Source organism: Gekko japonicus, unplaced genomic scaffold, assembly GCF_001447785.1.
Source record: "Gekko japonicus isolate JY-2015 unplaced genomic scaffold, Gekko_japonicus_V1.1 scaffold2175, whole genome shotgun sequence".
NCBI classification, from domain to species: Eukaryota; Metazoa; Chordata; class Lepidosauria; order Squamata; family Gekkonidae; genus Gekko; species Gekko japonicus.
This window is the reverse complement of record NW_015160898.1, coordinates 203,476-223,117: the sequence shown is the minus strand read 5'-3', so window position 1 is coordinate 223,117 and position 19,642 is coordinate 203,476. Positions and strand designations below refer to the sequence as shown.

The following is a 19,642-nucleotide window of genomic DNA, read 5'->3' as shown; positions in this document are numbered from 1 at the left end:
TCTGAAGTTGTTGATGTTTTTCCTGGCAATCTTAATTCCAGGTTGCGATTAATCCAGGCTGGTATTTTGCATGATGTACTCTGCCTATAAATTAAATAAGCAGGGTGACAATATACATCCTTGTCATACTCCTTTTCCTATGCTAAACCAACCAGTTGTTCCATATGCGGTTCTAACTATTGCTTCTTGACCCTTATACAGGTTTCTCAAGAGACATGCGAAGTGGTCTGGTACTCCCATCTCTTTAAGGACTTGCCATAGTTTGTTGTGGTCCACACAATCAAAGGCTTTAGCATAGTCAGTGAAGCAGAAGTAGATGCTTTTCTGGTAATTCCTTGCTTTCTCCATAATCTACCTTCAAGGGTAGCTCTATATAAAGCAAGGAGGCTGATTCAGTAGTCAATAAAGGAAGACAATATGCCCTAACAGATGGTAGAAGTCACTGCAAGGAACAGTTCATGTAACAGCAAGGCTAGGTTCAGGAATTATCCCTCAGCTTTCCACCCAATCTGACAGAAACAGCTTCATCCCAGATTGGCATGTCAGTCCAGTCTAGGACATCTGCCTTTTCCAATAGCATAATTTGCATTTTTGTATGGATTCAGTTTCATCTTGTTCTCTTTCATTCACTTGACATATGGTATCAAGTGAGGCACTAGTTTAAGACAGAGATCGTTGCAAGTGGAAACTCAGTTGTGAGAGGTCTAGTATAGCTTAATATAATGAAAAATGTACAGAGACTTGATGAACACCCTATTTCATTTTCTATATTCTGATGGAAGCTCTTTGCCATCTGATAGAAAAAAATGTCCCACATCACCAGATAAATGATTCCAGAAAATAGTCCCAAGTCACCAGATAAATAGTTTCAGAAACTTGGAAGTTTCCGCTCCATACTTTCTAATATGACAAAATGTTCAATTGTGTCAAAGATCATAATCCAACAAGATCATTAATGAGGAGCCACTCATCTTCAAGTGTAAATGTAGATCATTCACCAGAGCTACTAATGTGATTTCTGTCCCATTGCCAGGTTAAAAGACAGGCTCAAAAAGACCAAGAAAAGAAGCATCATCTAGGTGTGCCTGAAATTTTCTGCTTCAATATATTGAATCACCTTCCCCAGAAAAGGGGAAGGTTGAAACTCAGTTGTAAGTGACTAGATCTTCTTTTGCTACGGTAATTCTTCCTCCCCCCCAGTAGATGCCTCCACACTACTTTTTTCAATGACTTTGGTAAGTTACTCTGCACCAGGGACGTATTAGTAATTCTGGCCAAAAGTATACTCAGACTTCCTTGACAAAATTTTACTAATCAAAAAGGGAAAGGATCAAAAACACATGTGATGGCTTTCACAATCTCAAGGACCCTGTCCATACCAGTCAAAGAACAGTCTGAAATGATCCAAACAACCTGGACAAGCAGTTTCATCTGATAAAAGGATACAGTTGTAATCTTTAGTCCTGATGAGAATGGAAGAAAGAAAGCACCATCATCATCATCAAACAAAAAGCCTTGTTTGCTACCACCTCACAGGCCTCCAAATGTGCTCTATCACTCATTCTGTCTTTCAGATCATATATTTCTCCAACAATGCTCTAGTTGCCATTCAGTCTTCTTCCTAATATACCAGAGAGCAAGAGGCCTACAAAACTAGTGGAGAAGACTCTGGAGAGGAATCATTAGCTATTAGCTGATCCTGAAATGGATAATGAACTATCCATGACTGGTCTCAACATCATTCCCTGAAACAGGTTACTAGAATCCTGATACCCAACTTATCTTGAATACTATGGCTATGATGAACAGCAGTTACTATCTTTTTGTGTATCATCTGTGTAACATTGCCACAGTATTTGTCCCTTTCTGTTGGTTGCCTAATGTCCTTTGTTTATCCACTTAGGGCCTAACCACATGTTTTGGTTTTTAATGAGTTGGATCCACGTTTCCTAGACCCAAAAGCAGCTGCAGGAAGTAGCTTTTAAAAAACAAAGGACATGTCAAATGGGCTTGGAATACTGTTGTAGGGGGAGGAAGGGTTACTGCCTCCCACACCAGATATTTTCCCATGTGAAAGCAGCATTGGGGAGGGGTGTTATCTTTCCATTTTTGATGTGGAATACTCTGTGCATGTGGAATAGTAAAAACAGGGAAATAACTCCCTCCCAACCACTCTTTCGGTGTGAAAAAAAAAGCTTGGGAGGAAGGTAGGAGCTTGTTTGGGCATTCTAGACTGTTTGGACTGTCATTTATTTTTAAAAGCCATTTTCTTCAGTTGCTGTGTTGATACAGGAAACCCGTACATATAGTTTGGTCCTTATTCTATGCTAGTCCTAGTACTGACAATCACACTGGCTACATCCAGTATTTCCCCTTTGAAACCAGTTTTACAGCCAATTTACCAGCAATATCACATATTTCCGCTTTCTAAGTAAATGAGCAGAAAGCATGGAATCTTGTACACAGTCAATAAATACAAATGAAGCAAAGGCGCCTCCACCTCAAGATTTTTGTCATATCTATTCACTTCCTGGTCCACAGCACTGTTTGTGTGGATGTGCTGAGCAGAGATGGTACAGTGGCTCACAAGCTGTTACCCAAAGAGGCAGTCTCCTATTTAATTAATTTATTTAATTACCAGGGCAGCTTTTGGGGGAATTGGCTTAAGGAGACAGAGCGAGAGGCGGGTAACTGGGATCTCCACCAATGTATACCAGGATTTTTCTTATTTAAGAGAAATCTCAAATAAACCAGGCAGATGTTCAACCAGAAAGGCTTTTTATTAAATGATAAATAAAAGGGCAGAACACACACATACATGTACAAGCTAGCTAAGAGAAAAACAGGGAGACATGGGAATAGTTGAGGGGGGAAGGGCTATAATTACCAGGTCTTGTGTAAGTCCACAGAAGCAGCAGCAAAATGGCCAGCATTACACAGGGGGAAGAGAAGAAACGGACAAAGTGGGGGTGCATGCTGTTGGTACTAGGAACACATAAACACACACTGGTGGCTAGGTGCTCTTGATACAGGGCAAAATGCTCCCTGGGGCTATGCTAATGTGTCTGTCCCAAAAGCAATAACCTGATGGTTTGTCTGGAGATGAACAATTATTTGGGAGAAGCTTGATGTTTTTTTTCTGAGTTGGACTATAGGTGTTAAGTGTTGTCTACTTAGGGTAAATGGGCAGTGGGAAGTGAGGCTGGGATCATTGATGAGATTAATTCAGGGTAGACAAGATTAATCCAATGTGAGGCAATCTGTCTTGGGAAGACCCATTGTGATAAATTATGCATCCCTCTAGGGTGGGGAGGAGGTCATTAGTTGGCACACCGCTCTTTCTGACACACTTCTAAACTACATGTCCAGACTTGTCTCTGGCTAACATCCATTAAGTGTCATTTTGGGCCAGGAAGTGCATTGCATTTATGATATTTGAAATTATAGATATAGATAGACAGACAGTCAGATAGTATTTATGGTTTTCATAGATAGACAGACAGTCAGATAGTATTTACGGTTTTCTTCTAGCTATAAACTGCTCCTCAGCAAGAGGAGGTGTCTGACCACTAACAAAGTGGTCCTTGAACCCATGCTACCATCATAGAATCTTCTTGCTATGATTCCTCACTGTTTGTTACCCAAACAAAGTTGTGCTTTGCACTTAGTATCCTGCTGATTCTGAAGATAATTTCTCCTTTTCACTTCCTTCCTTCTTACCAGTCTTTCTCTCCACATTCATACTATTAAAGTGCAAAATCAATTCATGTATTCAATGTCAAACGAGCATGCTCTTTCAGTAGTCATACAATCAATGAATTCCAAAAAGAGCATAACATTTCTTCTGTTGTAGTAGCCTAAATAAGAGGTCTAAGGTCTGCCCCCCCCACAATGGAAGGGGTAGCATCCAGTGTTTCCTTGTGTTACGCGGGGGCAAAATAACTTGTCACAAGCACACAAGCATATTTGGCAAGAGCTGTTGCTGCACCCTTGTCGTCTTACAAGATGTTCTTTCCAGGAAGTATGCAGAAATGCAGCACGGGCACAATTTTCATCTTCCTTCTATGCTCTAGACATCAGGATGTAATAGGATGCAGCATTTGGCCAAGATTTTCACACTATTTTATCTTCAGAAGAGAGGCCACATAGCAGGTAGGTGAGATTGCTCCTCTCCCAGATGTGAGAGAGTCTGAGACCATGAATAGAAAAAGAAGTTGCTTACATGTGATCAATGTTTTTTAAAGGATCATCTGTAAAGTCACAGAACCTGCTCTCACACACACATACATGCATAGACCTTTATTGGCATAACAACCTGCTCTCTTTCCCCACCACTGGCTTCTATTACATTTCAGACAATAATCTCAAGGAAGTGAGTGGGAAGACACTTGGCATCCCTTCAGATACGGTTGCCAACCTCTAGGTGGGGCATGAAGATTTCCAGGAATTACAGCTCATCCATCTCTACAGTACAGAGATCAGTTCACCTGGAGAGAATGGTTCCTTTGGAAGGTGGACTCTATGGCATTATACCCCACCGAGGTCCCTCCCCTTCCCAAACCCTGTGTTCCCCAAGCGCCACCCACAAATCTACAGGAAATTGGCTGACATTCAAATTATGCATAAAGAAGAAAGCTCTCCCTTAGGGTAAGAGAGTTGAGGGCTAATTTCTTGACTAGAGTTCTAGAATTTTCCAGAGCAACTTCTATGCTAGTACAGAATCCATATGTTTGACTGTAGATGACCACTTGAAGAAAGTTGATTACAGGTAAGTAACCTTTTAAAATGGCTCATTTTAGTCATCTTACTAATTTTGAGGATTCTCTTGGTATGAGATCTTTATTGTCAAACTTTATCAATTAGACACAGGAGAGAAAGTTGCAAGTGCTGTTAAATATGGAGTACTTTCAAACTGAGTTCTATATCAATACATAGCAGAAATTATCATAAATATATGGTTATAGTTGCACTGAGAGACACAAACACATACTGTTCCTTTTCCAAGTAGCCCTTTTTTACCATGAAAAGTTATTGCTGGAAGTAGCAGGACTTTCATGGATGAATAAGTCACAGTGCTTGAGGGATTACAATGATGCAGAATCAGATGAAATCACCTCTCCTCCTTTTCCTACCATTAGAGCCTTATGTCAGACTCTTGAACAAAGTTACTCTCAACATCACTCAGAAGTGTTATATTTATTGAGTAGTAAAGATGATTCAAGCTAAGACTTCATGTCTGAACTAAAGGTTTGGCGCCACTGATGGACCTCATGATGGCACCTGGCATTTTTGGCCACTGTGTGACAATGTTGGACTAGATGGGCCATTGGCCTGATCCAACATTGGCTTCTCTTATGTTCTTATGTTCTTATGCCAGTGCCCAAATATATGTAGAGTTCAAACCAGCCCCCCTCCCATCCAATCAGTCAATTCATTCAGCCTGCCTAGATTTCACACTCTTCTACCCCACACACACACACCTGTAAGGTACCCGTTAGGTTATCTATATTAGCAGAGCAAGCAGAGACAGCATCCAAGGTCAGTGTGCATTCTTCCCAGAGACAGGGAGGCATCTTAGAAAATAGTTATGCAGCTGCACAGCAAAGCATCCCCAGTCACATACACACACACACACACACATAGAGAAGCCCCCCACCTTCCCAGTGATCTATAGCAATACACTTTTCCCATGGCAAACGAGGTGCTGAGTTTTACATTCTGCACCCCCAAAGCCTCTCATCCTCCAGGTTTGAGTGGGTGGCATTTATGGAAATCACGGACAAGCTTAGGGGCCTTCACATGGTCTTCTCACACCCATTCATTATGACTCGGGTCAAAGCCCCACCATTTGATGAGATAGTACAACTGTCCCCTCTTTACTTTAGAATCCCCTTTCAGGGGAGGGGAAGCTGCAGGATGAGGTCTCCATTTCGAGGGTCCCGGTTCTTCAGTAGACTGAAATGGAAAACAGGATGGATGTGACGTAAGTTCTTGGCCAAGTCTACTTCCGGAAAACAGGATGAATGTGACGTAAGTTCTTCGCCAAGTCTACTTCCACTGCTATTTTAATAATGAGTTTCACAACTTTAAAAGGTCCCAGATACTTCCACCCCAGCTTTTCCCCAGACTGCAAGCCTCTGAGGGTTTTCATGGAAATGTACACAGAGTCCCCAGGGTGCAAGTTCCATTGTGGGCCCTGACCCTTATCAGCATATCATTTGTAATCCTCCTTAGCTTTGGTCAGAGTTGACTTGAGGGCCATCCCTGGATCAGTTTGGTCCACTAGGCCTGGACATCCCCTGATCATGTTCCCTCCATGGTCACCGTGGGCAAGGGGCCTCCTTCATACCCATGCACCACTTTGAAAGGGGAGGCTCCAGTGGATCTGTGCACTGAATTGTTATAACTGTACTCTGCAAAAGGAAGTAAGTCCACCCAATCATCCTGCAGGTAGTTTAAAAAGCATCTCAAAAATTGTTCTAGGATTTGGTTCATTCTCTCTGTTTGGCCTAAAGTCTCTGGGTGGTACACGCTACTCAGTCCCTGCTCTACCCCTAGCAGCTTTAACATTTCCTTCCAAAACCCTTCTACGAATCGCAACCCCTGGTCAGGTATGATCTTTTTGGGCACTGCATGCAATCTCACAATGTGCTGCAGGAACAACTGAGCAAGTTTCTTGGCCGTAGGCACTTGTTTACACAGAATGAAATGTGCCTGTTTAGAGAACAGGTCTACCACCGCCCGTATAACAGTCTTTCCTTTACTAAGGGGTAAATGAGTTATGAAGTCCATTGAAATGACTGTCCATGGCTGTTCTGGGGCCTCCAGGGGCTGTAGCAACCCCGGAGCTTTACCAGTCCACCTTTTACACACTAGGCACACTTGGCAGGAGGACACATATTGAGAAATATCAGCCCACATACCAGAATTGTCTTTGGATGAGATGTAAATTCTTTAGGTACCCAAAATGACCAGCCAGCTTATTGTCATGTCCAGGCCCTTCCCAGAAATGTGGTACCCAAGGAAGTCCAGTTCCTCCCTTTGGAATTCACACTTAGACAGTTTCACAAACAGGCAGTTCTCGTAGAGGGCTTTCAACACATCCTGCACCAAATGCACATGTGACTTTTTATCTTTTGAATAGATCAAGATATCATCCAGATAAACCAGCACCCCTTTATATAAATACTTGTGCAATACTTCGTTAATCAAGTTCATTACAGCACTCCACCCTCTAAGCGGTGGAGTCTTGTGAGCCAAAATTGTACTTTGTGAGCTCCTGGCATTAAAGTTGTGAGCGAGCCATTTGGCTGCTGCATGAATTAGTTTGCTCTGGAGCCATCCTTCCCGAGCTAAGACAAAAATGCATGAGCCGGAGGTTAAAAAACTGTGAACTGGCTCACACTAACTCAGCTTAGAGGGAACACTGCCCTGGAGCTCCAGTCAATCCAAATGGCATCACCATGTACTCGAACTGGCCAAGCAAGGTGTTAAAAGCTGTTTTATATTCTTCCCCCTCTCTGATGCATACCCGGAAATAAGCATCTCTTAAGTCCAGTTTAGCAAAAATCTGCCCTTGGACTGCCTCGGCCAGTAAGTCTTTGCTGAATGGGAGGGGATAGGCATTTGACATAGACACTGCAAATGGGGAGGCTGCCAGCTGGATAAATCCTCTGGCCAGGTTGTTATCAATAAACCTCCACAACTCCTCCTTCTCAGCTGGGATCATGAAGTAAAGTTTTCCCTTGAGCATTTTATGTCCCGGCAATATCTCAATAGCACAGTTGGTCTTTCGGTGAGGGGGAATTCATCCACCTCTGCTTCTTCGAACACTCTGGCCAAATCCCGATACTCAGAGAGTATAAGGTTCAGCTCCTTGCTGGCCAGGCACACACGCTCCACTGCAGGTTGGGGCACTTCCCCTCACTCCGAGTTCCAGGTGTGCTCTTTACAACGGGGATCCAAAACCCATAAAGCTCCGGCACTTCATTGCACATAGGGATCGTGGGCTTGGAGCCATGGACTTCCCAACACCATCAGGAGCTTAGCAGAGGGGTTCACTATGAATGACTGCAGCTCCCAGTAGGAAGCCACCCTTATTGGCAGGTGGACTGTGCTGTATCAACAGGGCTCCCCTTTCATGGGGTTTCCATCCATTTGGGAGAACACCAGTGGCTCATCTAGTTCATGCACCTTAGCCCCTAGGCCAGTCACTAGGGCTGGGATAATCAAGTCCTGAATACACCCAGAGTCAATTAGAACCTGCACCTGGATGTGGGTACCCACCACGGTAACAGTCAGGTAAAAGGAGGAAGAGGGTCTCACTGATTTCCGGTGCAGAGGACTTTCAGACCTGCCATTTAGCACCTTTCACAGCAGGTCGCAGCCTTTTTCTGCCAGCTGCTGCAGCTCTTCCTTGCTGGATGAGGTTCCCTCCAGTTCCTCTTGCTCTCCCAATTGGAGAGCTTTTGATGGCTTGGGGTGCCTCCCAAGAGGCTTATTCCTCTTCTTGGGACCCCAGCACTCCTCTTTCTTTTCCCCACTGGGGCTCTTCTCCTGGGGACAGTAGGTGGTAAAGTTCCCCAGGGGTCCACATTTCAGGCACAGACCCTGTTCCATCCACTACTCGCGGTCACCCCCAGCTCCTTGAGGATGGCTCAGTTTCCCCTTCGGCTTGGGGTGGTACATCTTCAGCAGGTTGCAATGGTTCTCTGCTTCGCAGGCCACCTGAATCCAGCCATTCAGAGTCAAGGGATTGTCTTGGGCCAGCAATTTGTCAAGTATGGTGTAGTTGAGCCCTGCATGATAGAACTTAATCAGCACTTCTTCAGGCCACCCCTGGAGCTTGGCAACGTGCATCTTCAACTTGTCTGAAAACTCTCGGACTGAGTGGCTCCCCTGCTTCAGGCCCCAAAATTGGGTTCTCGCCCATTCCAACTCCAGCAGGTCCTTGTATTGCCTGTGCAGGGCCCACATGAAAGCATCCACATCACGGAACTCCAGGCCCCCGATGTTGTACAGCCTCATGAACCAATCCACTGCCCAATCCTGCAGTCAAGACACCACATAGTCAACGCGATACTCATTAGATGCAAAGGTGTGGCCCCACTCTCTCCCAAATTTTCGCATTTGCAGCGCGAAGAACACCAGCTTTTCTGTGGTCCTGTTGAAGGTCACTTCCAAGGCATCTCACAGCCATTCAGGAGCAGGCCCCGGTCCGGGTTGGGGCACTGGAGGAGGCAGTGGTGATGGCACTTGGTCAGGAGGGGCTTCCACAGGAGCAGGTCATGGAGCATGCCAGTCCTGTAGTTCTTTCTGTAAAATTTCCCATATGGCTGTGGGGAGGTCTTCCAGAACCACTCGGGTGTCCTGCCACAGTTCATCTAACTCTCATCTGAACTCCATCCTAAGCCTCTCGAGACCCGGCTCTTCCGTAATTGCTCTGGCCACTCGTAGTTGGTCTGGGTTGTCATGGAACAGTCTTGAGGCCTACCTCCAGTCTATCTCTCGTCGGTTTCACCACACTCGTCCCGGGGTCAGCAGCCAGTCAGGGTTATCCCATCTCACAAAGTCCTGCTGTGACTCCTTCAGCCTCACTCCCTTCTCTTTCAATGCTGCTCTCTTCTCCTTCAGTTGTGCATCTTTCCCCTCATCTTTAGGTGCAGGGAGTTCATGGGCAGAGGTGTCTATCTGCATCCCAGTCCCCTTTCCCGTTTCCTCTCCTTCACCGCTCATCATGGCAGTGGTGCAATGGTTGAAGAGGAATGACTATGTCATACTCTTGAAAAAAGTTACTCTCAACAACACTCTTTCAGAAGTTATATGTTTATTGAGTAGTAAAGATAATTCAAGTGAAGACTTCTTCATGTCAGAACTAAAGGTTTGGTGTGTACAGGATTAAACCCACTCAGCCCAATCCAGGGGTGAGAGGGAAACCTTGTATTTCAGCACAGGAAACAAAATCCACGAGACAGTCTGTACTCCTAGGATTCACAACAGTTTGCCACCAGAATCTCTTCAAAGGGGTCCCCACCCAGCCTAAGAGCAGAGATTCAATCTCTTAGCTGGCATCTAGGACTTAACACATCAGCAGCTCTAACTCAGAGGTGCACACAATTACACTCACAATGGTAGCTCTGTGGTCAGCTTAGACACAAGATTTAGCCCTGGAGTTCAATTACTGCATCAGAGTCAATTACAAATATGAATGATCTTTATTCAGTGCAAAGCATAACAAGAGACTATAAAGGATAAAAAATTATAACCTATGGCTATTTGCCATTACTGCACATTAATAATAATCATAGTTACCGAGTTAAGTGTAGCATCAGGTACTCCAAAACTGTCCATTGCATAACAGTACAGGTAGGCACCAAGGGATTTTGAAGAGAAATCCCATTTTGTGCAGGGCTTTAATCCAGGACTACTCAGAGATACAGATCCACAATAACAGAAGATTGGCAACCGGCAGTCAGTTCACAAAGAAACTTTTTGTTTCAAAAGTCAGGGTCCCAGGAGCAAGAGCAAGAGAAGCAAGAGAGATCTTCCATGAAGAACCACGGAGTTATACCCCATTCCAGTCACCATCAGCTGTGGTCATCAGCCAATCACGAGCGGCAGGGGTGTGTGCCCAATTTCTCGTTGCCATAGCTGCCACATCAGGTGTGTGGGGATTGGCTAAGGAGTCAGAGGCTCTACCTGCAGTCAGGTGATCTAACTTCCAGCTGTCTCCATTGTGTATGTGACATGGCCCATGTAGGCCATACAGAGGAGCCTTCAAGTCTGGCTCTCAGCAGAGAGGTGTTAAGGAATGTGGGTATCTGGCATGATTATATGGCATGGCTATTTGGTGGCTCAGCCATCTGGTCAAGTGACAGAAATCACACTAGGCCATCTGGCCTGCAACAGGAAAAGACACACAGAATGTCAGAATGTCATCACAGGAAGAAGGCATGAGAATTTAGAAATAATATTTCTATACATGGTGCCAATGCCCAAAGATATATAGAGTTCAAACCCAGTATCCCATCCAATCAGTTCATTCATTCAGCTGGCCTAGATTTCATGCTTTTCTACCCCCCCCCCACCTGTGAGACACCCGTTAGGTTATCTATGTTAGCGGCGCAAGCAGAGACAGCATCCAAGGTCAGTGTGCATTCTTCCCAGAGACAGGGAGGCATCTTAGAAAATAGTTACGCAGCTGCACAGCAAAGCATCCCCAGTCACACCCACAGAAGCCCCCCCCCCTTCCCAGTGGTCTACAGCAATACACTTTTCCCATGGCAAACAAGGTGCCGAGTTTAACACCTTTAACGGAAGAGGGAAAAGGAGGCAATTTCACCTGATTTTCCCTCCTCACTTCAGCACTACAGTCTGCATGGATTTGTCCATGATTCTGGTAACCTCTAACGTCAGCTATCTGGGTATAAAAAGGACTGCTGTGGAAAGAGACAGCAGGAAAGATCCATATCCACAAGTATGTTGTGCTGGTGGTTGGTATTTGGTTTGATGGGGCTTGTTTCCTTGTTAGTTTGCCTAGCATTGTAAGCATAAGAAGGCAGGTAGGGATTGCTGATTCAAAGAAGCACATTGCCTTCCAATTTTAGACCTCTCCTATTCCTTCAAGAATTGCTCACTTCTAGAGCACAACTGATGGCTTGTTGGATGGATCCCATGTAAAAGTGTTTCCCACATGCTCTCCTCTCCTCGGGTGCTTGTGATGAATTTAGTGGACTTAGTGGCTAGGAAACAAAATTCACTTTTTAAGAAACCCCGAGGTTATTGTTAAATGTATAAAACAATTCTGAAATGATTTAGTAAATGGTGGTGGGATAGTAAAATAAAGATGCTTTCAGTAGCCCATTTTTTATGGCTGTATATTACAAATGTAGAACATATTTTATGTGTTTGTAATTCCGTGCTATTGAATTTAGTCTGTAATGAAATCATTACCAGCAACAAAAGCTTGCACCTTTCTTCTGGGAAGTATGGGCAGCATATTAGGTGTCTCTAGTGAATCTTTCATGGACGGTTGTGAGTGTGATATATCAAATACGTATTTATAAGGTATGATTGCAGAATATCTTTATCCTCTCCCACCAGATTGTCCTTTAGATGACAATTCAGACTATGGTAGCTCTGATGAGCAGTTTTTGAAGAGTTCATACTTTTGGGTACCAAAAACATTTTTTAAAAAGTTTAATTTTTCAGCACAGAGTAAGCTTGTTCTAATATTGCAACAAGTGGGTGCACTTTTCCCAGTAACTTGGTTTTTTTTACCCCTTTGTGTGTGATCTCCGTTGGGAAAATTTGGGAGCATATTCTCTATTTGACCCTTGGGATCTCCTCCTTGAAGAATGAAACTGTTGGCTTCAAGAAGAGACAAATCCTAATCCACATAGATCTGGAGAAACCCATTCATCCACAATATTTACCACAGGAGCTGTGGTGTCTATAAACATATAACTAGGGTAATCAGAGTTAAGGTGTTGAAATAGAAAGTAATAAACTTAATTTACTGGATTTTTATTTTTGCTTCTTAATGGCGGTTCCAACACAACTGACCCTTAACTTATAATATTGAATGTCTTTGTCGCTATTAGTAGTATCCAATGCTCCCTCTAAGCTGTGGAGTCTTGTGAGCAAAAATTCTACTTTGTGAGGTAAAAGCTGTGAGCGAGCGATTTGGCTACTGCATCAATTAGTTTGCTCTGGAGCCATCCTTCTTGAGCTAAGACAAAAATGTTTGAGCCGAAGGCTAAAAAACTGTGAGCTAGCTCACACTAACTCAGCTTAGAGGGAATACTGGTAGTATCTGTAATTATTAGCAGCAAGGAGACTTGAGACCAAGAATAAGAAAAGATCATTAATGAATAGACACTTAAGCACTTTCAAGAGAGTACATAAATCACTTTTCTTTATTCCAGACATCACTTATTTTTTTCTCAGGCAAACATAAAACCATCCATATGTCTAAGAATACCGTTGATACACAGCATGGGCAGTGGCAATATTTTAGCTAAAGAGTAATGTGTGAGGTAGTTCTGTGTTTCTAAATCTTTAGATTTTTTTACTATTTCTTACAGTGAATATCAACATCCAGATACATGAAAATGTTCTAAAGGCTTCTAGCTTAGATAACCTGTTTTGTTTATCTAAACAATACTTGCTCTTTCCTGTTATTTATTATTTATTATTTGGACTTTTAGGCCACCCTTCCCTGTGAGCATGGCTCAGGGTGGTTTATGATAATCTAGATTAAGTTAAAACCAATAATAAAACATAATACGGAGTTAATAAATAAAACAAGCTATTCCAAGGTGGTGAGGAATTTCAACAGAAAATTTGCAACTTCCCATATCCTCCTAAGGGGGGGCAGGTAAGGGGGAGCAGGAGACCTGAGAGCACCAGACTACTTGGTGTCCCGTTGCTGTCCTCAACCAAATGCCTGGGAGAACATCTCTGCCTTACAAGCCCTGTGGAAAGGTAGTAAATCCCGCAGGGCTTCGATGTTCTCCAGCAGAGAGTTCCACCAGGTCTGTCTCTCCCATACCACCTGCTCTCTTGACAGTGTCTTTCCTGTGAGCATGATTTTTTAAATACATTCTGTGTAGAAACTGAATAAAGCTGTGGCCTGCTTTACTCCACACAGTTTTCTGCGTGTTTTTGTGTTCCCTCTTTTCACTCCTTGCCCTCTCTCTGTACTTCTAGAACTGCAATGGATAATCCTTATTTAAAATATCCCTGTTTTGTATTTCTTCTTCATAGTTTGATGACGTTAAAAATTGTGACCTGTTAAATACAATTATAAATTTGGTTGCTGGTTTTTTTAATCTCTTGAATAATGTTTTGGGGAGCTATACAGGGGCCATGACTCAGTAGTGGCACATCTGCTTGGCATGCAGAAGGTCCCAGATTCTAGCCCTGGCATATCCGGTTGAAAGAACCAGGTAGCGGGTGATGTGAAAGACCTCTGCCCGAGACCAGTCTGAGTAGACAATACTGGCCTTGATGAACTAAGGGTTTGATTCAGTATAAGGCATCTTCATGTGTCCATACTATTCCTGAACAAGCCTAATTCAGGGAGGGCTTCTAGATTCCTGGCCCCACTGATGGACCTCCTGATGGCACCTGGTGTTTTTGGCCACTGTGTGACACAGAGTGTTGGACTAGATGGGCCATTGGCCTGATCCAACATTGGCTTCTCTTGTTCTTATGTTCTTATGTTCAGTAGATCTTTAACAGGCCTTGCTTGTTTATATTTTTGGATGATAAAATCAGATGCTTCAGAAATTGATGCAAGGATGGTCTTTTAATTTTCCTCCCTGTTGTTTAATAAAGAGTTATTAACACAGCAAGATCTATAGCAACTAATCCAACAAGATATTTTTCCGGCCTTCAACAGGTATAACTAAATTTATCGTGCTCACAATTCTACCAAATTCCACTACATATTCTGGGTCCTGTGTGGAGCAGGGAACAGAGGAAGAATTCTGAACAAGCCTTGTTTAGGGCAGTCGTTGTTGGTAGCCTTATTCCGTAGCTTGTTTTGTTCATGAATACAAATAGTAGAGCATTTCTAAAATGTTGCCGTGCCCATGCTGCCACATTTTGAACAGTAGTGTATTTCTAAATTTTATCATTCGTCTTATGAAAAGAAAGTCTGCAAGTGAATATGCTATATTTTGATTCTGAAACAGTGCTACAGCATACACTTATATCTATATCGTCCCTTTTTTATCCTAAATCAGCTGTATACACGAGGGGAAAGTTTTTTTAAGAGTTATATGACAAACTTTTGAAATAATATAGCTTCTGCTTTTCCACAGGAGAAAAAGTGATGCAGGATGATGAATTTACTTGTGACCTCTTCCGTTTCCTTCAGTTACTCTGTGAAGGACACAGCTCAGGTTTGTTAATTGAATGGCAGTTATCAAGTGTTTGAAGGAACCACCTTTTAAAAGGCTCAGTGTAGAAAGTTAATAGGTTTACTTATTCCTAATGAATGTACAAGCCCCAACCTGGATAGCCCAGGCTAGCCTGATCTTGTCAGATGTCAGAAGCTAAGCAAGATCAGCCCTGGCTACTATTTTGATGGGAGACCTCCAAGGAATACCAAGGTTATATGTAAAATATAAGAATCTGAAACTATGTAAACACAAGAATCCACAAAAAAGTGACCTCGACACAAATAAATTCCAGCAAAGAACAAACTTTTAAAAACAATAAAAACACTTGAAACTGACAGAATCTTACCTAAAGCAGCATGGCAAGCCAATACCAAGACCTGAGAGACACAGAAGCACATGGGGGGGGGGGAGTAGTCCTGGGACACTGAAAATGCCAGCTCCCGATATTCCCAGTTATTCACAAAGATTTCTGAGATTTTTCCACACCCCCTTTTTGTTATCCCAAAAGATCCCAGATATATGTAGGAAACCTGATCATATCTGAAAAATACCAATAAGGTATTTTTCTGATATATATTTAGTTCATTTATATCCGAGAACAGATTCCTAATACTGATTTTTGTGTTGATTGGAACATTGAAAATCATTATGTCTTCTCTAGGGCATGAATTAATATGAAAAGGAAATTAAATAATGAACTAAACCATTCTTCTTGGATGGTTGTTTTATTAGCTCAATTGAAAGGAACTATGGGATGTTTGTCTTTCTAATGTCCAAAGAAACAGTACCACTGGTCATGATATTAACTCCCCTTCTGATACAAATGAAGGTAGAACAAAAAAAGTGGATTTAAATTTTAATTCTTTTCCAAGAGTGGCCTGTTTCCTCTTACTGAAACTCAGTGGCCCAAGTGCAACAAAAAGGCATAGTATGTCCTAAACACATTTGCACCCTTCTCTAAACCTCTTGACATGTGACCTTAGAAAGATGTAACTCTGCTTAGGGTAGCACTGGTAGTCTTCAGTATGCTAAAAAAAGAGAGCATTATTAAAAAGTTTGATAAAAGATATATTGGTATCAGCAGAAAGAATACATACATTGTAATGTTTCAGTACAGACAGTTTGGTGCAGTGGTCTGGAGCATGGACTCTAATCTGGGAGAACCGGGTTTGATTCCCCACTCCTCCACATGCAGCCGCTGGTGTGACCTTGGGGCAGTCATAAGTTCTTTCAGAGCTATTCTCTCAAGAACGGTTCTCGAAAGAGGTCTCTCAGTCCCACCTACCTCACAGGGTGTCTGTTGTGGGGAGGGGAAGGGAAAGGAGATTGTAAACGGCTCTGAGACTCCTTCAGGTAGTGAAGGGTGGGGTATAAATCCAATCTCCTCCTCCTTCTCCTCCTCCTCCCTCCTCTTCCTCTTCTTCCTCCTCCTCTTCTTCTTCTGCTTCATAATTTCCAAGGAATTTAAGATTGAGATAAATGCTAATTCGTTCTCCTTCTCTGTTTCTAAGATTTTCAGAATTACTTGAGGACTCAAACTGGAAACAATACAACTGTCAATATTATCATATCTACTGTGGATTATTTATTGAGAGTTCAGGTAAAATATTGTGTATGTGAACTGTTGTTAATGAGTTCAGAAAAGAGTTCATCATAAATCTTGGTCTCATAACATCAGTGTTCATTTTGCTTTATCATAAATAAAATTAGTGTATGGGTTTGAACTGGTTAAATATGGAGTACAGTAACAAAATACAAATGAAATCAGAAGCAGAAAACATATCATCCTTTATCCCTTTATTTTAAGAGTAAAAGATAAAATACAGTTTCTGGAAATCTCACCAAAGCACTGTCAGAAAGATTAGATAGCCTTGCACAACCCATATCTGAGAGATTCAGGGATGTTGTAGGTGGGGCTATATAGGCCTAGTTACATGAAACTGATATGACTCTATCAAAACTAATTAATTTATCTCCTTTGATTCTATGATGTAAGCATTTCCAAACTTAGAATTAACTTTCTCATAGCTATGTTGCAAACCTGCCATCTGGCTGTTCTTCAGTTTGCAAGATTTATTTCTGGAGACGTTTCTTGTGATTCAGTTATCTTTCCAAGGATGTGACACTAAGTAATTTTTTGAATTGGTAAAAATAAATTCTCAGGCCTGCTTTGTTCAATTGTATATCATTAACAAATGGGGAATGCAACTGTCTTATGTAAGAAAGAGCCACATGTTATCTAACTGTGATAAGCAAATTTATGATTACCATTGCTATCAGATATCAAGAAATTGGCAATAGGCAGAACTAGGTTGATCATTTAGCCATACATGTTTCCAAAATCCAGTGGTTTACATATGGAACACCTCTGATATAGATATGAAGCTCTCATACCAACAGAATGCTGCCCCACTTATTTTAATGATGCTAGCAAGGGCATTCTGTTGCCTCCCTTGACTTGAGGGTTGCATGCATTACTGACTATGAAGGAGTGCAGGTCAGGGTTGTTAGTAAGAAATGTTTATCATTGGAACAGGTTGTTTTATATAAGCAATAGAATCTCATTCTATGAGAGTTAGAAAAAATACTGAACAATAGGTACAAGAAATGTCTGTACAAAGCACCTCTGCTGTGGCTGTGGACTGAACAAAGTGACACCTTTACCATTTTATGATTCTGTGTAAGTTTATTTGAGTGATATTTTGTACTGTGTGTCAGATTGTTGATTAGAATAATCTCATGAAAAATAGCTAGTGAATATTTTCATAGAGCGTCCAAGTTTTTCTAATAATTATTTTAATGACAGTGTCTAAAAAACAAGAACTAATCAAACTTTAACTCCGTAATTCTGAGGAATTTATGAACATTTTACTTTCTTTATATATTTTGTCAAATGCATATTTACGGTGATAAGTTTTGGATCCATGTGTTTTTGATGTTTCTTCCTATCTTTTCAGGAATCAATTAGTGATTTCTATTGGTATTATTCTGGAAAGGATGTTATTGATGAACAAGGACAAAGGAATTTCTCTAAAGCAATTCAGGTTGCAAAGCAGGTCTTCAATACTCTCACAGAATACATTCAGGTAACACCGAAGAACATGCCAGGAGATTTTTTTAAAAAGAGTATTTGGGTGTAACAATAGGGGTTGTAGCATGGGATTAATTTTCCATGTAGAAAGTAGGTATCACTGAGACATCAGATTGAGAGAACCTCAGATGACCTTTATTACTTAAAGAAGACTGCAATCACGATGGTTTTCCAACCGATGATGTTTCATTGAGTATACTTTGTTAAATCCTTTGACGTGGATTTAACAACCATTTATGTAAGTTAGGAACTAATTCAAAGCTTTTAAAATGAGCAGTTTTCCATTTTTATACAAAGTTTAGGAGTTATTGTTTTATAAAAACTATCATAACTATATCATAGTTTTATAAAAACTATATAATACACCTTAACAATTTAGGCAAATGTGCATGCCAAAACTATCACATTTAACTGATGTGGAAGAGATTCTCTTAGAAAGAAGGAAACACAAATTGTGTTTTAAAAATCAATTTACCCTCTAAGAACTAGGAATTGTATCTCCAACAAACTATCAATCAGGGGATACCCAGGAGATAGTGTAAAATGTAGCACAGTGTGCTGCTGTTCAAGTAAAAACTGTGCAGAAATTGTGGACTCCTCTCCTGCAACTTGCATATGAAGTACCTTCTGCTGGCACAAAGACCTCTTTGGAATCAACCCTATAGAAGTATTCTGACATACTTAAAACTTATTTGCATAGTAGTAGACTGGGTACAGAAGCTTTGCTATGTAAATGGTGCTCCCCTTCTGCAATGTCTTCATGATTTGTTTAAATGCATGGACAATTCTGTGTACTTAAATGGATATGTGTATGTCGAACGATATTCTTTATTTGAAGTGAATGGGGAAACTTTGTCATGAGAGGTCCATGAGATTCTGGCTCAGGATGAGTAGTAATTTCTTTTGTTCATTGGAGTTATTCCAATTACAGTTATGTGATGGCTGTTAACTGGCAGGTGAACTTGATACCGTTATCTTCCTCTTCTTAACATGGTAACACTGTTCTTCTTTTGGATTGATGGAATTTCTGCAGGGACCTTGTACAGGTAACCAACAGAGTCTGGCACATAGCAGATTGTGGGATGCAGTGGTTGGTTTCCTTCATGTGTTTGCCCATATGCAGATGAAGTTGTCTCAGGTACAGATTTTTTTTTTAAAGACAGATCATGTGCATTTAATTAAAGAAGATATAAACATTGTACATTGAACTAATTTTCTTACTGTGATATGATTTATATTTAAACTAGCAGTAAAGCCCATTGTGAAAGCAATACAACAAGATCTAGAAAGATGTGATGTGTAACAAATGCATAGGCTGGAAGGAGGTAAAGTAAATATTAGCAGTCTGTAAGTGAAAGATACAAATGTGGAAGTAAAGTCTCACACACCTTATGTTACACAATAGCCAGTGTCCAAGGTCACACAATGTGAGCCAGAAAATGTTGCACACAGGGGTCTGTGGAGTATTGTCAACAACTGGGCAGTCTGCAAAGTCATTTTATGTTGGATGTCTGTGTCATTCAGTGTGGTTGTGGTCGCACTCTCCACCCTGTTAAAACAGAGGTCTCAAGGGAAGGTGGGTTGAAAGTGAGTGGTCGTGATGAAAGTGTCAGTAGGTTACGTGGGGATGAGAAGGAGGAGT

The 19,642-nt window shown here is 41.7% G+C and overlaps 1 protein-coding gene across 1 annotated transcript in view; it reads left to right on the top strand.

Annotated features, from left to right (window-relative positions):
- LOC107120989 (ryanodine receptor 2) overlaps positions 1–19,642 on the top strand; it is a gene marked incomplete at its 5' end in the record, with an annotated part of 142,120 nt that overhangs the window by 82,161 nt on the left and 40,317 nt on the right. Inside the window, 4 exons of the mRNA XM_015423787.1 lie at positions 14,829–14,909; positions 16,421–16,509; positions 17,867–17,995; positions 19,034–19,138. Of these exons, the coding sequence (XP_015279273.1) occupies positions 14,829–14,909; positions 16,421–16,509; positions 17,867–17,995; positions 19,034–19,138 (404 nt within the window). The remainder of the gene's footprint in view (positions 1–14,828; positions 14,910–16,420; positions 16,510–17,866; positions 17,996–19,033; positions 19,139–19,642) is intronic.